The 16,596-nt window shown below is 34.2% G+C and overlaps 5 protein-coding genes across 6 annotated transcripts; 3 read left to right on the forward strand and 2 right to left on the reverse strand.

The window, feature by feature from the left end:
- Positions 1 to 4,152: 4,152 nt before the first annotated feature.
- On the reverse strand, positions 4,153 to 6,978 carry LOC146921672 (Tetratricopeptide repeat (TPR)-like superfamily protein). The gene has a single exon (XM_085714996.1). It carries the CDS (start codon positions 6,795 to 6,797, stop codon positions 4,311 to 4,313), a length of 2,487 nt encoding a protein of 828 aa, XP_085571122.1. The 5' UTR covers positions 6,798 to 6,978; the 3' UTR covers positions 4,153 to 4,310.
- A 1,008-nt stretch (positions 6,979 to 7,986) lies between these two features.
- Positions 7,987 to 9,287, forward strand: LOC146921673 (uncharacterized). The gene has a single exon (XM_085715003.1). It carries the CDS (start codon positions 8,119 to 8,121, stop codon positions 9,235 to 9,237), a length of 1,119 nt encoding a protein of 372 aa, XP_085571129.1. The 5' UTR covers positions 7,987 to 8,118; the 3' UTR covers positions 9,238 to 9,287.
- A 352-nt stretch (positions 9,288 to 9,639) lies between these two features.
- On the forward strand, positions 9,640 to 11,136 carry LOC146921674 (uncharacterized). The gene has a single exon (XM_085715002.1). The coding sequence runs from the start codon at positions 10,553 to 10,555 to the stop codon at positions 11,039 to 11,041; it is 489 nt and encodes a 162-aa protein (XP_085571128.1). The 5' UTR covers positions 9,640 to 10,552; the 3' UTR covers positions 11,042 to 11,136.
- LOC146921675 (uncharacterized) lies at positions 9,762 to 10,475 on the forward strand. Its single transcript, XM_085711361.1, has 2 exons — positions 9,762 to 10,280; positions 10,467 to 10,475. Exons 1-2 carry the CDS (start codon positions 9,762 to 9,764, stop codon positions 10,473 to 10,475), a joined length of 528 nt encoding a protein of 175 aa, XP_085567487.1.
- Positions 11,137 to 11,648: 512 nt separating the features above from the next.
- Positions 11,649 to 16,074, reverse strand: LOC146921676 (uvrB/uvrC motif-containing protein). Of its 2 annotated transcripts, none has more exons than XM_085715005.1 (9): positions 15,990 to 16,074; positions 15,118 to 15,515; positions 14,781 to 14,840; positions 13,998 to 14,092; positions 13,569 to 13,741; positions 13,280 to 13,392; positions 12,877 to 12,922; positions 12,206 to 12,246; positions 11,649 to 12,125 (listed from the first exon to the last, which is right to left on the reverse strand). In XM_085715005.1, exons 2-9 carry the CDS (start codon positions 15,433 to 15,435, stop codon positions 11,970 to 11,972), a joined length of 1,002 nt encoding a protein of 333 aa, XP_085571131.1. In that variant the 5' UTR covers positions 15,436 to 15,515; positions 15,990 to 16,074; the 3' UTR covers positions 11,649 to 11,969. The 2 variants fall into 2 exon arrangements, with proteins under 2 accessions (XP_085571131.1, XP_085571132.1); XM_085715006.1 differs by having other exon boundaries at positions 15,118 to 15,566.
- Between the last annotated feature and the right edge of the window lie 522 nt (positions 16,075 to 16,596).

The following is a 16,596-nucleotide window of genomic DNA, read 5'->3' on the forward strand; positions in this document are numbered from 1 at the left end:
TGAAGACCATAAATTTAAAGATTGAAAGATCGTAAGAAAATAAAACCATGAACTTAAAGTTTGAAAATTCATATGCAAATTGATCGAAAAGACAAAATTAAAATGAAAAAAAAAAGATAAATAATCAAACTGTAACTTAGAATTAAGTTAAGGGACTAAAAATATAATTTTGTTATTTTAAAACTATTTGATACTTCATAACTTAAGTGCGTTCCTAAACATTTCAAGATTATGATTGAATGTTGACTACAAAATCACATAGCTATAAATGTCCATGTTGTTTTATATTTTGTATGTTTAATCAGTAATAAAATATGAGAAAACGGTTGGATTGACAAAATTCATTGTTTATAGTGAATTTTAAAGTAAAGTATAATTCAAGTAAAACTCATGGAGAAACTTGATCCCTCCTAGCTTCATCATCTACAATAATAAGAAATAATCCCTATCCTATTTATAAGCAGAAAAAACACAAATTACTTCATCGGTTCCTTCATACATGTCACTCCTGGACTTTTTTCTGTCCCAATTGATAAGCTAATTTGACAATATTTATTCCTATTATATAATTTTAAAAAAATAATACTCATTTTATCATATTATTTCTAACCTTCGCTCTTTTATTGAGTGAAAACACGCGGATCATGCCATTTTATAAATAGGTTCTACATAAAGTGATTGAATCCACATCCATGTATTTCATCAAATAAAAAAATGAGCGTTAAAAAAAATGTGTTAAAATGAGCGTCAATAGCAATTTTATTAATTACAATTGAAGAAAATTAATTTTTGAAGATAAATCATTTTAACATTTTTAATTACAATTGAGAAAAAAATGATTTTACTTATGAAATTGATTCTAATTTGATAGCTTTGATTTGTACCTTTATAATTTAAATGTGATTTTACTCCAAAATTTATATAAATCATTTTAAACTCAACTCATATGATTTATATAAATTTTGGAGTAAAATCACATTTAAAAATTTAAACTCAACTCATTTAACTCATTTTAAGTAAAATCAATTTTCAAAAATTAATTTGTGTAGATCTAGACATACAGCGTTTTTCATTCTAATTGTAGGTACTTGGTGGTAGTTGTAAACAACCAAAATAAACCATGTCTCTGTATAGTCTAATAAAGGAGACACGTATGTACTTTCCTCAAAGCACACACCTAACATAAGATAACTTGATTTGATACCCCATTTCTGTCCTCTCTGTCTCTGCGATGCTGCTGCTTTGTCCTTTTCCATCAGCTATCTTTCCATTCCTCTGTCACGTCAAATCTAGCTTCCTCTTTGACCAATTCCTTTATTTGATTCTAATAAATCAATTAAATAATTCATTTTTCCTATTTATCAACATTTACATATGTAAAGTCATAATTATTCATTCTAAAGTACTATTTTAGATTCCTTAAAAAAAAAAAAACTATATTAGATATTATCTCTTATCCTCTTGAGTCTAGCTCAGTTGGTAAGGACAACATATAATATATATAATGTCTGAGGTTTGAACCGCAGGCAAAAAAAAATTATTATTATTATTATTATTTTTTACTTGAGTTTTAGATATTATCTTGATTATTGTGGTTGCTTAACTTTTTATTTTAATTAAAAGAATATATGTTTTAACCATTAAAAATCTAATAATGTGCACGGAAGAAAAATAAAGATCTAATAATAATTACACTACTAAGCAAAATTTAATGATAATTAAAAAAATTGATATAGAAAATAAAGATCTAATAATAATTACACTACTAAGCAAAATTTAATGATAATTAAAAAAATTGATATAGATATGTTTAGTGAATAGGCAAATTAATCATTCTCCTTCAAAAAAAAGGGCAAATAAATACTTGACTTTAACAAATATGTAAATACTTTCCTCCCTTTCCTTTTTCGTTTGATGTATTCGTAGAAGAAAATTATTCCGATTCAATTGTCGTTTTAAAATTTAATGCAAGGTTAATTATTGAGAGCATTTTCCTCAGTTATTATTATTTACACATAAATAGGTGAGCGAGGTAGCCTCCAAATCAAGTGAGTTGATTATTCTTCGAGACCATTAACTCAGAATGTAAATCTTCAAAGACTCATAATTGAGTTAAAATATAGTGAGATTGAACAATGATTTAATAAAATTAAGCTCCATGTTCTTAGCACGACAAACCACATTGAAGATACGATCACTAGTGGATTTGCGTACCAAAGACTCTATTAATAGATCATGCCGAGAAGAGGAGACTAAAGCTGAACGTGGGGCGCCAAGATTCCACTAGCAAGGGAGTTAACACACACAACCCGCGAAATTAGTCGAGCAAAGGCTTAACGCTATAGGCCATGTTGTTAAGCTAATAGACTTAATATATATATATATATATATATATATATATATATATATATATATATATATTGTTGTTTTTGGATTTCCAAACTGTTATATTTGAATTTCCAAATTCTATTATCTACCGAAGTTGTTACTAGGTTGAGTCACGACCAGGTCGCTCTCTTTAAGACGTTTCGTGGCACTGCCCAAAATTGTGCAAGGCAGACTATCAACCACGCCGCCTCCAGGATAAAACAAGCCCAGCTACAACTGTGCGGTTAACTACTGCACTGTAGAAAACCGTTCGAGAATTACACCCTCAAATATGGTACTAAGACCACTCTTTAATACTGAAACCACTTTGATATGGTACTGTTACCACTCTATTATGGTGCTGAGACCACTCAAATATGGTGTTACCACCATTCTAATTATTAACTTCTCCAACTATGATACTATGATCACTCAAATATGATTTTACACCATTCTAACGTCTAACTTCTTCAAGAGTCGAAGAAGAATATATTTTAAGATCATTCATAATTTTGAAGGGACATTATATCGAAAAAGGGACTATGATCTTAAATTATTATTTATTCCGAAGGACATGAAAATATCGAAGAGACTATGAACTTAAGACCATTCTTAATTCCGAAGGGACATTAAACCGAAAAGGGACTATGGTCTTAAGAACACTCTTAATTTCGAAGGGACAGAAAAAAGGAGATGAAGAGAAGAAAGACTCGTCAACACAAGTCAAAAAAGGGAGAAGAGAGAAAGAGTTCCCAACAACTCAATGAAACTTTTGGTGTGATTTTTGAACTAGGCGAGCTCTCCTTTTATAGGGAGAGTTTGTAACTAATTTGGAGAAACTTAAGAATTAAGTAAACTTAAAAATTAAGCAACCCATTTGGTTCATGACTTTACCACAGAAAATTCAGTTCCTAAGGTCAGAACTACATTTGGTTAATGCACCTTGTAACACCTCTTTCACACGTCTTGATTCTAAAATTTGAACACATTTTGAATGACAAAAATAAGTGCATTTAAAACATTATGAATGGTGTGTTTTACGCATCATGATTCTTGAATATGAACTTGTAAAACAATGTGGCCTTTAATACACCAATCTATAATACACAAACTTGAATAAATTGGTGTGTTTGGTTCATTTATTCACAACACATAAACCTTACCTAATCAAAATGAACACTGACCTAGTTGCAATTCACAACGAGACAATCTAATTTGTTTAGGATTGATGATGATGTTACATTGTCTGATTTGGAAGGACAAGCTGAATCAAATGAATGGTCTTCTCAGCTATTTCAGTACAAGAAGGGTGACTAGTGTTGAGTATCTTCTTTCGTCAATTGGTTCAAATAGACATGTTAAGTTGACTAAGATGAAACTTTAAAACAACAACGATGTAAGAACAATGTTCTCTGTATTTGGTCGGTATACTTCCAATGGATTGATGACAAAAAATAATATAAATTTAAAGTCATGAAATAACATCACTTTAGCAATAGAATTGGAAATTTACATTAGTTTTAGTTTATAATTCATTCAAAAAATCATGAAATATTCGAAGATAGGAAGTTGAAGCCATAGAAATTTACCCGAACCGAAAAGCTCTCTAATCGTGCTATACCTTTTACAAGTTTATCATTGATACAGATTGGGGCATAGTCATTACAAATGTTCTAGTGAGATGAAATGGAGCATGTAGCACAAAAACCAAGGTGTGAGCTACTGAATTCAGTGAATTTCTTTAAACTGATTTTTCAGAGAATAGATCAATAATGTGTGTTAAAATGTTTCTAAAAGAGTGCATTACTAATATTCATCATCTATGATTGATAAATCATTTCTCCACAGAACATGAACTTGTTTACCGGTGTTTTCGAAATTACGGGCTAACAGAACTACCATAAGGATAAAATCTCTAAGAATCCTAATAAATTGGTATAATTCTAAAGTAGGACTGATTTATTCCCAATGTGATTGCTTGCTTCTCTCTGCAAGTTATATACACTAAAATCATCAAAAAACACACCATCTCTAGTAGTAGTATTGTTATACATAAAGCATTCTACATCAGATCCTTGTTCCTGTGCCAAGCTTTGAAAATTTTCTAAAAACATGCAAATTTCTTTCATTTGCCATTCAGAAGTATCTCCAGATCCAAATCTATAGATTTTCCTATCTATCTCAACTGTACTGTAGCCAGGTACCTTTTTCAGGCCCATTCCTTCCATCTTTGATCTCACCTTTCTTGATTCATACCAGTTTCCTCCTTCAGCATATATGTTAGATAACAAAGTATAGTACCCTGTATCATCTGTACTTATTCCTCCGAGTTCTTCAGCGATGTACTCAATCATGTCCATCCTCCCGTGTATTCGACAACCGTTAAGTAATGCTCCCCATATGCTAGCCGCCACTGGCGTGCGTATCGATTTAATTATTTCATAGGCTCCGTTGATATCACCGGCACGACTTAGAAGGTCAACTATGGAGGCAAAATGTTCTACATTAGGCACTATGCCATAATAATCCTTCATAGTATTAAAATAAAACTTCCCTTCTTTCACTGATCCGGCATGCCTGCAGGCAGATAAGATATTCATGAAGGTTACTTCATTCGGTTTGATATTTGAGAGAACCATCTTATGGAAGAGTGAGGTGGCTGCATTTATTTGACCATGTATGCCATGAGCAGCAATCATGGTACTCCATGACACCACACTTTTCTCGACTATGCTATCGAAAACTTTTCGGGCTGTTTGAAGGTCTCCACACTTTGCATACATGTCTACCAAAGCTGTATCGATATATAGATCGTTATGATTACCAGTTACGATGATCTTATGGTGAATCCATTTTCCCTTGTCAAGATAACCCAAATTGGAGCAAGCTTGAATTGCACTTAAAAAGGTTACTTCGTTAATCTCGAGGCGATTTTTGAACATCTCATCAAATAGGCTGAGTGCTTCTACTGAAATTCCATTCTGAGAAAACCCACAAATCATACAGTTCCATGTCACAATGCTTTTCTGCTTGATCTTGTTAAAAATTGTGAATGCCGAATCCACAAAGCCACATTTTGAATACATATCCATCAAAGAATTCTGAACGAATTCATCAAAGAAACCTCTTTTCATGACATGACCATGTATCTGCTGTCCAAATTGTATTGAACCAGAGCTTGCACTTGCTGAAATTGAACTTGCTAAGCTAAATGAGTCTGGCATTAGCTCCTTTGCCACCATACATGCAAAGAATGCCATGGCTTCATCGTTTAAACCCTCTCGAGCATAAAATGATATTAGTGTATTCCACGATACAATGTTTTCGTTTCCTATTAAATGAAGAAGCTTTTCACAACTACTCATTTTCCAGCACGCTGCATAGAAATCAATCAATGCAGGCCCAAGATCAAGACCAGCAACACCCATTGCATTCCTTAAAACAAAGCAATGAACCGATTTCCCCTCTTTTAACCTACCTAATCTAGCACACGAATTCAGAACACTAATCATCGTCACGTCATTCGGTTCCACCTCCGAATCTTGCATCTTAATAAAAACATCCAAAGCCTCTTCAAAACACTCATTTTGATTATACGCCGAAATCATAGAAGTCCAACAAGAAGTACTCCGATCATCAATACATTCAAACAACCTTTTCGCTCTACACAAGTAACCACACTGACTATACATAACAATAAGCGAATTACTCAAACTCCCATCACCAACCATCCCTTCTCTCATCACATATCCATGAACCGATTGCGCCAACCTCAAACAACCAATTTTACCACAAGCCTCCGCTACACTAAGCAACATAACCGAGTCCGGTCTAATCCCTTCACAAATCATCGAACGAAACATCTCTAACCCTTCTCTACAAACCCCATTCTCAACATAACACGATATAATCGAACTCCATAAAACCAAATCTCTCACACACATTTCATCGAACACTTTCTTGGCATCCCTTAAAAAACATAACTCCCCATACATTCCAACCAACGAAGTCCCAATAACGCGATCCTCACAAAACCCAGATTTTAAAATCCTTCCATGTAACTTCCTTCCAACAACCAACTCACCAACACCAGTAACAGCTCTAATAACAGAAGGATACAAAAAAGCACAATTTTTCGTCAATTTTGAACCCATATGAATGTGATGATTGTAAAGTGAAAGAACTTCGCGAAAAAGATGATTCCAGAGATGGCATTTGATGAGGACGCTAAACATGAATGAATCAGGTGAAGGGTGTGTGTAAAAAACGAGTCTTGATGATTGAAGAGAACCCATTTGGGAGTATGATTCAAGAAGCTTTGTGGAAGCAAGTGGGTTGTTGTGGAGTGAAGTTACGACGAGGTGTGCGTGGAGTTGTGTGAGATGGCGTAGGGTTGAACATGTTCTGAACAATGGCATGTAAAGTGTCATTGTTGTTTTGTTCTGTGTATTGTGTTTGTTTATGTTGTTAATATAGCTTAGCAGGAATTGAAAAAAACGAAATGAATTTGTTTGACATGCTTGAAAAGCTTATCCATGAGTAAATCAACAAGTTTATTAGCGTAAACGAGTAATGAATGTGACTCTCTTGATTAAGCTAAAGTTGTAGGGGAGAATCAAGATTATATCCTCTATAACATGTTTTTGGAAAGGGAAAAGAGTTTAAGTTGCGACCTAAACACTCACGTAGAGATTAGTCTCATAGTCGATTCAAATGATTAAAGCTAATGGAAAGTCAGAGAAATGCCAAATTAACAAATTCATGGTAAATTTTTCTAAGGGTTACGATATATATTTAGATAATGTCGGACACTAATAGTGGACAACTCTTTCAATTGGGATTCAAACTTTAATAATTCTACATGTGACTTAACATGGTGACAATGTAAGCGTATGTATGGTACTCAATACAGATGCAACGTCATTGTCCGTTGCCACATGAGAGACTATTTTGCATTAGTTATTTATTTTTGGTTAGATAACATATCTTACAACTTCTACTATCACTTTTACCTTCTATGTTTGGGAGTTAATGAGGAGAGGAGAGGGGATGCGAGGATTTGGAAAAAAAGAAGAAGAGCAAAAAGAGAAATGAATGAATAATAGTTCCCAAATTTGAATGAATGGTTTATTTTTGTCATAACACAAAATCCTTTTAAAATGGAATAATTCAAAAAATGTATTGAAATTTGGATGATGATTATGGAGGGTTTAGATAAATGTAAGTGCAATATGAACAGAACACAAGTTTCTCTAAGACTATGTGCAATGGGAGTGTTTAACCTGACAGTCAACAAGGAAAACCACTGCAATGGCATGTTGAAGCTGTGTTGAATGAACTGCTGGATGAGAGAGAGGATTAACGGATTCAACACCAATTAATCTGCCACAGAATGCCACGTGGCGGCGTGCAATTGAACCGCACAGGCGCGTGCAGCACACGCGCAGACAGCAGCGTGTGAGTTGCAGACCAGAAGAGAGAGGGATTGCTTTTTGGATAAGCCTGCAGACGTGTCACGCTCTGATTGGTCACGCAGATTTTATGATTTTAATTTTTTAAATCAATTATTTCGGTGAAAAATAATTATAAAAAAAAAAATACCAAAATTCATGATTTTTTTTCCTCTATAAATAGAGACTTGGTTCATTTGATTTGGACACAGAAAAAAAAACCAAGTTTTTCACTATCTTCATCTCATTATTATCTTTCTATTAGCAAACTAAGTGAAGTTTTAATCTTCTTTTTTGTGAAATGGATCCCAATAATAACCCTTTCAACAGCCAAAATTATTCTAATTTCCCATTTTACTACGAAAATCCCAACAATCATCCAAATCCAAATCTATTTTTCAACCAACGTCCTCAAAACATACCTCAAAACGTACCTAATTTTGGTTTTACACCAAATTTCAACCAGTCATCCTCTGTTCCAAACTTTCAGGGATATTATGGATCGATGATGAGATATCCATCTCAAACACCCCCGTTTCATGGTTATATGCCAATGGAGAATGAAAATTTTCCCAGTGGTAGTGCATCTCAATATCCTGAATTTTCAACACAAATAACTCCTGGTGGCATGGCAGTTGCTGATGAAGGCACTGAAGATTCAACTCCTAAGAGCAAGAAAAGTAAGGAACCAGCATGGAACACTCAACAAAATTTGGTGCTAATTAGTGCATGGATAAAATATGGAACAAGCAGTGTTGTTGGGAGAAACCAGAGAGGAGAAACATATTGGGGTAAAATTGCTGAGTATTGTAATGAGTATTGCTCATTTGATTCTCCCCGTGATCTAGTTGCATGTCGAAACCGTTTTAATTACATGAACAAAGTAATAAATAAATGGGTTGGTGCTTATGATGCCGCTAAGCGTTTGCAAGGAAGCGGTTGGTCGGAAGATGATGTGGAGGCAAAAGCCCAGGAATTATATGCATGTGGGAAGAATGTTCAGTTTACTTTAAAGGAAGAATGGCGCGCTCTCCGTGATCAACCACGTTATGTTAGTCAAGTAGGAGGAAATGTTAGCTCAGGAAGTAGTGGATCTAAGAGATCTCACGAGGACTCTGTAGGATCTAGTGCTCGTCCAATGGGTAGGGAGGCAGCTAAAAAAAAAGGAAAAAAGCAAAGCAAGGACGCTGCCTTGGAGGAGGAGAAAAATGAGTGGGTTAAATTCAAAGAAATGAAGGTGCAAGAGATTGAACACTTGAAAGAGTACACTGCAGAAATGAAAGAGTACACTGCAGTGCAACAAGAGAAAAATAGATTGAAGAAAATGAAATTGTACATAAAGTTAAGTTCCCAAGAGCATCTCAATGACAGGAAAAAAGAAATGTTGGAAAACTTGGAGCGTGAGCTGTATGGAAATTAATTTCACTGTAATATTTGTTTGTATTCGGTCAAAATTGTCAGTGTTGTCTAGTCCCCAATGTTTACTTAAAATAATTGTCAGTGTTATCTAGTCCCCAATGTTTACTTTAAATAATTGTCAGTGTTGTCTAGTCCCCAATGTTTACTTCAAATAATTATGCATACTATGCATACGTGACTTTAATTTCACAGAGCCTATGGTATTCATCACTATTTGCTTTACACATACTATGGATACTTGAATTTAATTTCACAGCCCATGGTATTCCAAACTACTTGTTTTACACATACTATGCATCACAGCCCATGGTATTCCTCAGTAGTTGCTTTACACATACTATGCATACGTGACTTTAATTATCATCACTGTCCACCACACATATTCTATATATAGGGACTCAGATCTACTTCCAATATCACAAAAAATTATCATATTTACTTCCAATATCACAAATTGCATTCAGATCTACTTCCAATATCACAAATCTTATTCATATCTACTTCCAATATCACCAAAAATTATCAATGGATCCTTATGATTTCACAGCCTACTTCAAAAACCGTGATGCTGAAGACACTTATATCGTCAACCGATTTATTCAGCGTCGAAAACAAATAGAGGAAGGTAGTGGATCTCGTAGTAGAAAATATTTAAATAGAGATCATTCAGCGGCAAACCAAAGACTCATTGACGACTACTTTGCCAATGAGCCTACATATGACGATGCAATGTTTCGTCGTCGGTTCCGGATGCAAAAACACGTTTTCCTTCGAATCGTTGGAGACCTTTCAAGTAGTGATAACTACTTCACCCAGCGAGTTGATGCCACTGACAAAGAAGGTATATCACCCTTAGCAAAATGTACAACTGCAATGCGAATGTTAGCATATGGTGTGGCAGCAGATGCGGTCGATGAATACATCAAAATAGGAGGTACTATAGCATTGGAGTGCTTACGTAGATTCTGTAAAGGAATCATACGATTGTATGAGGCAGTGTACCTGAGAGCACCAACCCAAGATGACCTTCAAAGAATACTACATGTTAGTGAAATGCGGGGGTTCCCAGGGATGATCGGGAGTATTGACTGCATGCACTGGGAGTGGAAAAATTGTCCTAAAGCATGGGAAGATCAATTTACTAGGGGGATAAGGGAACCACAACAGTTATTCTTGAAGCAGTTGCATCTCATGATCTATGGATCTGGCATGCCTTTTTTGGATGTCCAGGAACATTGAACGATATCAACGTTCTAGACCGGTCACCGGTGTTTGATGATGTGGAACAGGGTAAGGCTCCAAGGGTGAATTTCTTTATGAATCAACGTCCCTATAATATGGCATACTATCTAGCTGATGGTATCTACCCTTCTTATCCAACTTTCGTCAAATCGATTAGACTTCCTCAAAGTGAACCCGATAAGTTATTTGCAAAACAACAGGAGAGCTGTAGGAAGGACATCGAACGTGCTTTTGGAGTGCTTCAAACTCGATTTAAAATCATCCGTGAACCAGCTCGCTTGTGGGACATAGCTGATTTGGGTATCATCATGAGGTCATGCATCATATTACATAATATGATTGTTGAGGATGAACGAGATACATATGCTCAACGTTGGACTGATTTTGAGCAATCTGAGGGAAGTGGATCTAGTACACCGCAACCATACTCAACCGAGGTGTTACCCACTTTTGCAAATCATGTGCGTGCTAGATCCGAGTTGCGTGATCCAAATGTTCATCACGAATTGCAAGCAGATCTAGTGAAGCACATATGGACAAAGTTTGGAATGTTTCGTGATTGAAGATGATTTGTATCGTACTAAATAAATTGCTTGTGTGTTGTGTGCTTTTTTTTTCCTTGCATTTTAAGTTATTTGTGTGTTGCGTGCTTAGTTTGTTGTATTGCATTTTAAGTTAAGAAAATAAAAATAAATTATTTAAATAAATTTTGTTTTTACAAAAAAAAAATGTTAAGTGTTTCTTTATTTTAATTTAATTATAATCGATAATTGTAATTTTATGTAATTATAAAAACAAAAATATAAAATTAAATAAGAATAAGAAATAAAAGGTGGTGGGGTAGAGTGTTGAATGAAAAAAAACCATTGGAGAGGTTAAAGTTGAATGAGTGTTGAATTAAGAGAGAGAAGATGATGTGGAGTGTTGGGAATTGAAAAAGTGGGTGTTGAAGGGTGTTTAATGTTGGTGACCATTGTAAATGGTCTAAAGATCACAATTGTACTTGAAAGGACATGTGCATCAGTGATTTTGCACTTTCTATTTTGGCTGTCAAGTGGCAGTTGATTACTTGATTGCATTAACAACCCAAAGGAAGATGATAGGTGGTATTATTAAGGAGAAAGGATGGAAATAGAGTAACATGCTCAATTATAAACCCAGCCTCTATAATTTTAGGATGGAAATAGTAGGTAACCTTTTCTCATTAACTTTATGTACAAACATACGATGAAGGCAGGTTTCAGTAACCAGTACTTTCAATACAGATAAACATACAAATAAAAAAACTTTTACAATAGAATGCAATGTGAGTAACATTGGAGAGAGGCAGCCATCATTGTACAAGCAACAGAAGGAGTGCTTTCTGGTCCATACCATTTCTACTTTTCACCATCGCGATTCAACCAATTTTTTCAATATATCATCTCAACATTTTCAATCTCAGTCACCAATAAAAGTGATGAGCATTGCATATAGTCTCACATTAGAACTTTAAGCTTTCCCTCCATCTTCGTCACTTGGTGGGTCAAAGGGTATTTCGTGCCGCGGTTTATTGTACTTCTCCCGCAGTTGCTTAATAGGGATGAAATCTCCAGCTGAATCCATTCCATAGAACAGAAAAGACATGTAGGGGTGATCAAATCTTCCCTGGAAACAGTTATAAAGCACCAATTAAAGAACATAAATAACATCATAATGCATTTCATTTCAAATATAGATACACTTACTTTGTCTGGTTTGTCAGGTACTAAAAGATTCTCCTCTGCAACTGCAAAAGAGAAGGAGAAAAATTCAATCTACATGTATTTGTTTACAGAAAGAAACCAAGAACAACATGGAACTTCATACCACAGAAACCAGGAACGCGAACAAAGTAATAATATTAATTGGTTCAATGGTAAATGTAACTGGTAAGTGAAATGTAGAAAGAAATGTACAGAAAAGCACTTGTAGGTAAGTAACAAGTTCTTTTTTTTTTTTTTTTTTTTTTTTTTTTGTGACCAAAAGTAACAAGTTGTTTGTGCACGAGAAAGATTATATGAATAGTGCCATCAAATATAATGTGAGACTGTTTTGGAGAGCTTATGAAAATAACTTATGACACTTCATAATCCGTTTTCAGCTTTTTCCATAAGCTCTCTAGAATAACTTATGAAAACAGCTTATTGTTTATAAGAAAACAGTTTGACTTGGGACCTTGGAGTGTGTTCCTCATAAGGTCTTAGGTTCGATTCTCCCTGGTGCCAATTTCGGTGGGCTAGTTTGGCTTCTTAAAAAAAAAAAACAGTTTGACTTTATTTTATCTTTTGTTATAAAAATAGCTTTATGCATAAGCACTTATATTATACACACTTAATGAAATTATTCATCCAAACAGGGCTTAGTAATCCAGCTTTACCATATGCCACCAGTAGATCTGGTTCAGCACGCACGTCAACAAGAACCTAGACATTTGAAAAAGGGAAACCAATCAAAGGTCTGAACAATTATTAATCAAAGTCATTCCAGTTATTAATACAATAACAAAATCATATAAGGCAACATATCGAAAACCATAAATACATTTACAATTCATATTCATTTTGCATACAAGATTGAAAATAATATTTCATTCAAATGAAGCATTGTATTGCCTGATGATCTATTCTGCAGGTTGAAGTACCACCAGTAATAATAAGAATTGAAGAGTACAAGAAGAATCAAATGCTTAGAGTTAAAATTATTCGGTAATAATTAAATATGACCATATAGAAACAGAATAATTCACAGAAATGAAATTTATATTCCGAAGCTAATCAAACCTGATAAAACGGTTGAGCGGTACCACGAGACAACTTCTTAACTTGTGCATTTTCCATCCATGAACTTGATTCACTGCATACTGGATCCATTCCTACGATTACAGCTCTATAGCCTGCACGGTACATCGAGGAATCAAAATATAAGGATGAAAGGAAAACTTTGTTTTTTTGAACAAGGAGGAAAGGAAAACATTTTTCCCACATTTGAGATATTCAGCCTTATCAATATGTTGCTAATTAAATTTAATAATAATTTGTCGTATTGATAGGAGATATTTAAATTACTTACCAAACATTTTATGCTTTACTTTCTGCCCCAAGCGGAAGACATATTGTGCATTTTCATGTGCCAAAGCTTTAGCTGATGCAGCAAGAGACTCTGCTTCAAGTTTGGAAATTTCATCGCGTAATTTAGCAGCCAAGGCATAATCTTCATTCTCGATAGCACTCTGAAGATCTGAACTGCAAGCGAAATTGGATTACTTGCTATCAGTGCTCAAGCTGACCAACAGATTATATGGAGGAAAGACAAAAAATCGGCCAGCTCGAGTGAGCTTGTTTTAACATTGTCGTTACTGTTACCAACCCCTCAAACATCAGTTCAACTCAGCTATTTTCACATTTGGATGCTCTGGAAATCATGCCAATGCATAACCAAACACACACACTTAATCACTTCGAACAAGTTAGCCTAGAATAAATGATGAAGAAATCTCACCGAAGACGTATAATACTTAGAGCTTTATCTTGAGCTTCACTTTTTGACGACATTCCCCTTTTTGATTGTTTTTGCTTAATTACCTCTTCTTCAACCTTCGATAAACAATATTTATCAATTAAGTTTCTTGCCATTCAATACTCCAATACCAGAAAAACTAGATGATCTGAAAACATATACACGAAGGGACATACACCGACCAATACACTTGCCATCGATTCAAGTTATCGAGAGGCTAGGGTCATAAAAGGGTAAAAAAACAGATATTAGAAAAAATAAAATAAACCATTGACACAACTTGAAAAGTATATGTGCGTGTTTGGGTAAATGACGGGGATACGAAAAGTAATTTTCCTCCGAGAAAATGTGATTTTCATTTAGCTTATTATTTTATATAAAAATTTATCTTGCTTCCAAACTTCATTTGACTAGAATGATTTTATATTAGGTCAAAAGTTTTACACTGAATTCTACATCATACTTGAATTTCAAGTAAAGACCAACGTGTTCAATCACAAATTGCGGAAAATAGAGGTTTATTCAAATCTATAGCGCCACTATTTGACAACATTTAGTACTGAAAAGCATATTGCAAACAAGAGCAATCTGTAGCAATCTGTTTAAATTTCTCCATGTTGTAACGTATAGACACTATGTAACAACATTGGTAAAAATGTTAGACACACACACACACACACACCTACTTCGAGTAGGCCTGGTAAACACAATCCACATGGCTTGGTATAGGATACAATAACAGTATTAGTGGCTAACTAATCTAACCTCAGTAAGTTTGTTTCGCAGCTGCTTTGCAATGTCGTACTCTTCCATGTTTAAAGCACACTGACATTCAGAAATTCCAAACAAATGAAGCATTAAGAAATCTTCAATAGATATGACAGATGCACTACACCACTTAACTATTTATCATGGTTTTAAATTGTGGTCTGCAACCACAATTGCGGCCGTAACATAAAAGATATTGAGTTCTCCACATCAGCATCGCAACCGCAATTTCAACTGCACAGCCGTATTTACTTGCAATATAAAGGTTCGTAGCGCAACCTCAATCTAAAGCCATGTTATGTATATAAGACTATAAGAGTAAAAGCATCTAAACCTGCACTCTTGTGGCTAAATCCAGTTGAAAAAAGAACATCAAGATATCTTCATTAGCACTTTCACTCTGCTCTACACTTGCATCCAACTCTTGCTCTCCACCTCTAAACATCCATCCCGCTTCAACCTTTAAACTACTTCTTCGCCTCGACACAAAAGGGTACCCAATAAACACTAAACTCTTCACACACTTGTTCCAAACCAAGTGTTTTCCAGTGGCAGATGTAATATGTGATCGTTTAAATGGCTCAAAGGGTGAACCATAGATTCTGCTCTTTCCACATGTTGCTAGTGTGCTCAATGACACACCTTGCACCATTTTTTGTGAATCCAAAGAATGATGTGTGTTTCAGTTTCTCAACCTAAATACAAATTTACCCTTTTCTGAAGAGAATGTTCCTGAATTATTGGCAACACATAATTGAAATTATGAAGCTTAAACAATATTATCTGCAAATCCCCCCACATAAAATCAAAGATTTAACTGGTATGTAACGCCTACATGCGGGTGTAAATAATTTTTACACTGTCAATCAATTATAATCGTCAAATTATTTCCAAAAAATGAACTTTAATCATAATCATCTTAGAAATCACATATATTAAATTAAATGCACCCATGTTATGTTAGTATCAAAATTAAACTCAAAAATGAACTTGAACCTGAAAATTCGATTTTTATAACCAAATTAGACTCTAACTGAACTAATTTCATCTGGGTATAAGATGAAATTAAAGAATTACAAATGAAAGAAGAAAATAACATGTGGGTATTGAGTGGACATGCAAATTTGATATTGAGAAAATCAAAATAGGCTTCAAATGCAACAACTATAGAAGAAAATATATACAGTGAAAGAAGGAAAAAATTACCAAGAAAAGGTTGGTAACAGAAAACGAAGAAGCAGGAGCAGAAGATTTCCAAAAGCGTCGATGGCTTCCCAGTCACATAACAGAATAAATCTGTATGTTTTATACTTCTAAAATTTTATTATAATATTTCTTCAATTTTTTTATTATAATATCATAAAAATACGATTGGTTAAGGTTTAGTGAGAATAAAAATGAAGGAGGCCTCAAAACGAAGATAATTTCATTAAAAAAAGAAGGGTTATGCTAAAAAAAGAGTCCTAAGATATCTCTAATGGTGAAGTCTTCACAATTTAAGACTCAATATCTAATAGGTACCTCGTTGAGTTTTTATCTCTTAAGACTTAGTATGTCAGTTAAGACCTCTATTCTTGTAAGTGGAATTCACACAACTTTTTAATATCTAATGAGTATACTATGTCAAATCACATAGATATTCAAAAAAGATTTAATTAGTATACAATGTTAATGTATAATTATTTTACACATGTATTCAATGATGTAATGTCATGTCAATTATTGAATACGAAAACACATGAATTTTCATATTCATTAATTAATGTGGCAACACATCATTGGATGCATGTGTAAAATAATTGTACATTGACAT

Source organism: Medicago sativa, chromosome 5, assembly GCF_051527215.1.
Source record: "Medicago sativa cultivar Bolivia chromosome 5, Bolivia_mono, whole genome shotgun sequence".
Taxonomy (NCBI): Eukaryota; Viridiplantae; Streptophyta; class Magnoliopsida; order Fabales; family Fabaceae; genus Medicago; species Medicago sativa.

Bases quoted from the DNA above. Each gene is read 5' to 3' on its own strand.
- LOC146921674 (XM_085715002.1), top strand. From the start codon at position 10,553: ATGAATCAACGTCCCTATAATATGGCATACTATCTAGCTGATGGTATC.
- LOC146921673 (XM_085715003.1), top strand. From the start codon at position 8,119: ATGGATCCCAATAATAACCCTTTCAACAGCCAAAATTATTCTAATTTC.
- LOC146921672 (XM_085714996.1), bottom strand. From the start codon at position 6,797: ATGACACTTTACATGCCATTGTTCAGAACATGTTCAACCCTACGCCAT.
- LOC146921675 (XM_085711361.1), top strand. From the start codon at position 9,762: ATGGATCCTTATGATTTCACAGCCTACTTCAAAAACCGTGATGCTGAA.
- LOC146921676 (XM_085715005.1), bottom strand. From the start codon at position 15,435: ATGGTGCAAGGTGTGTCATTGAGCACACTAGCAACATGTGGAAAGAGC. The intron at 13,742-13,997 runs GTGAGATTTCTT...TTTCGCTTGCAG, and splicing joins CTAAGTATTATACGTCTTCG to TTCAGATCTTCAGAGTGCTA. The intron at 12,126-12,205 runs GTAAGTGTATCT...AACTGTTTCCAG, and splicing joins TACCTGACAAACCAGACAAA to GGAAGATTTGATCACCCCTA.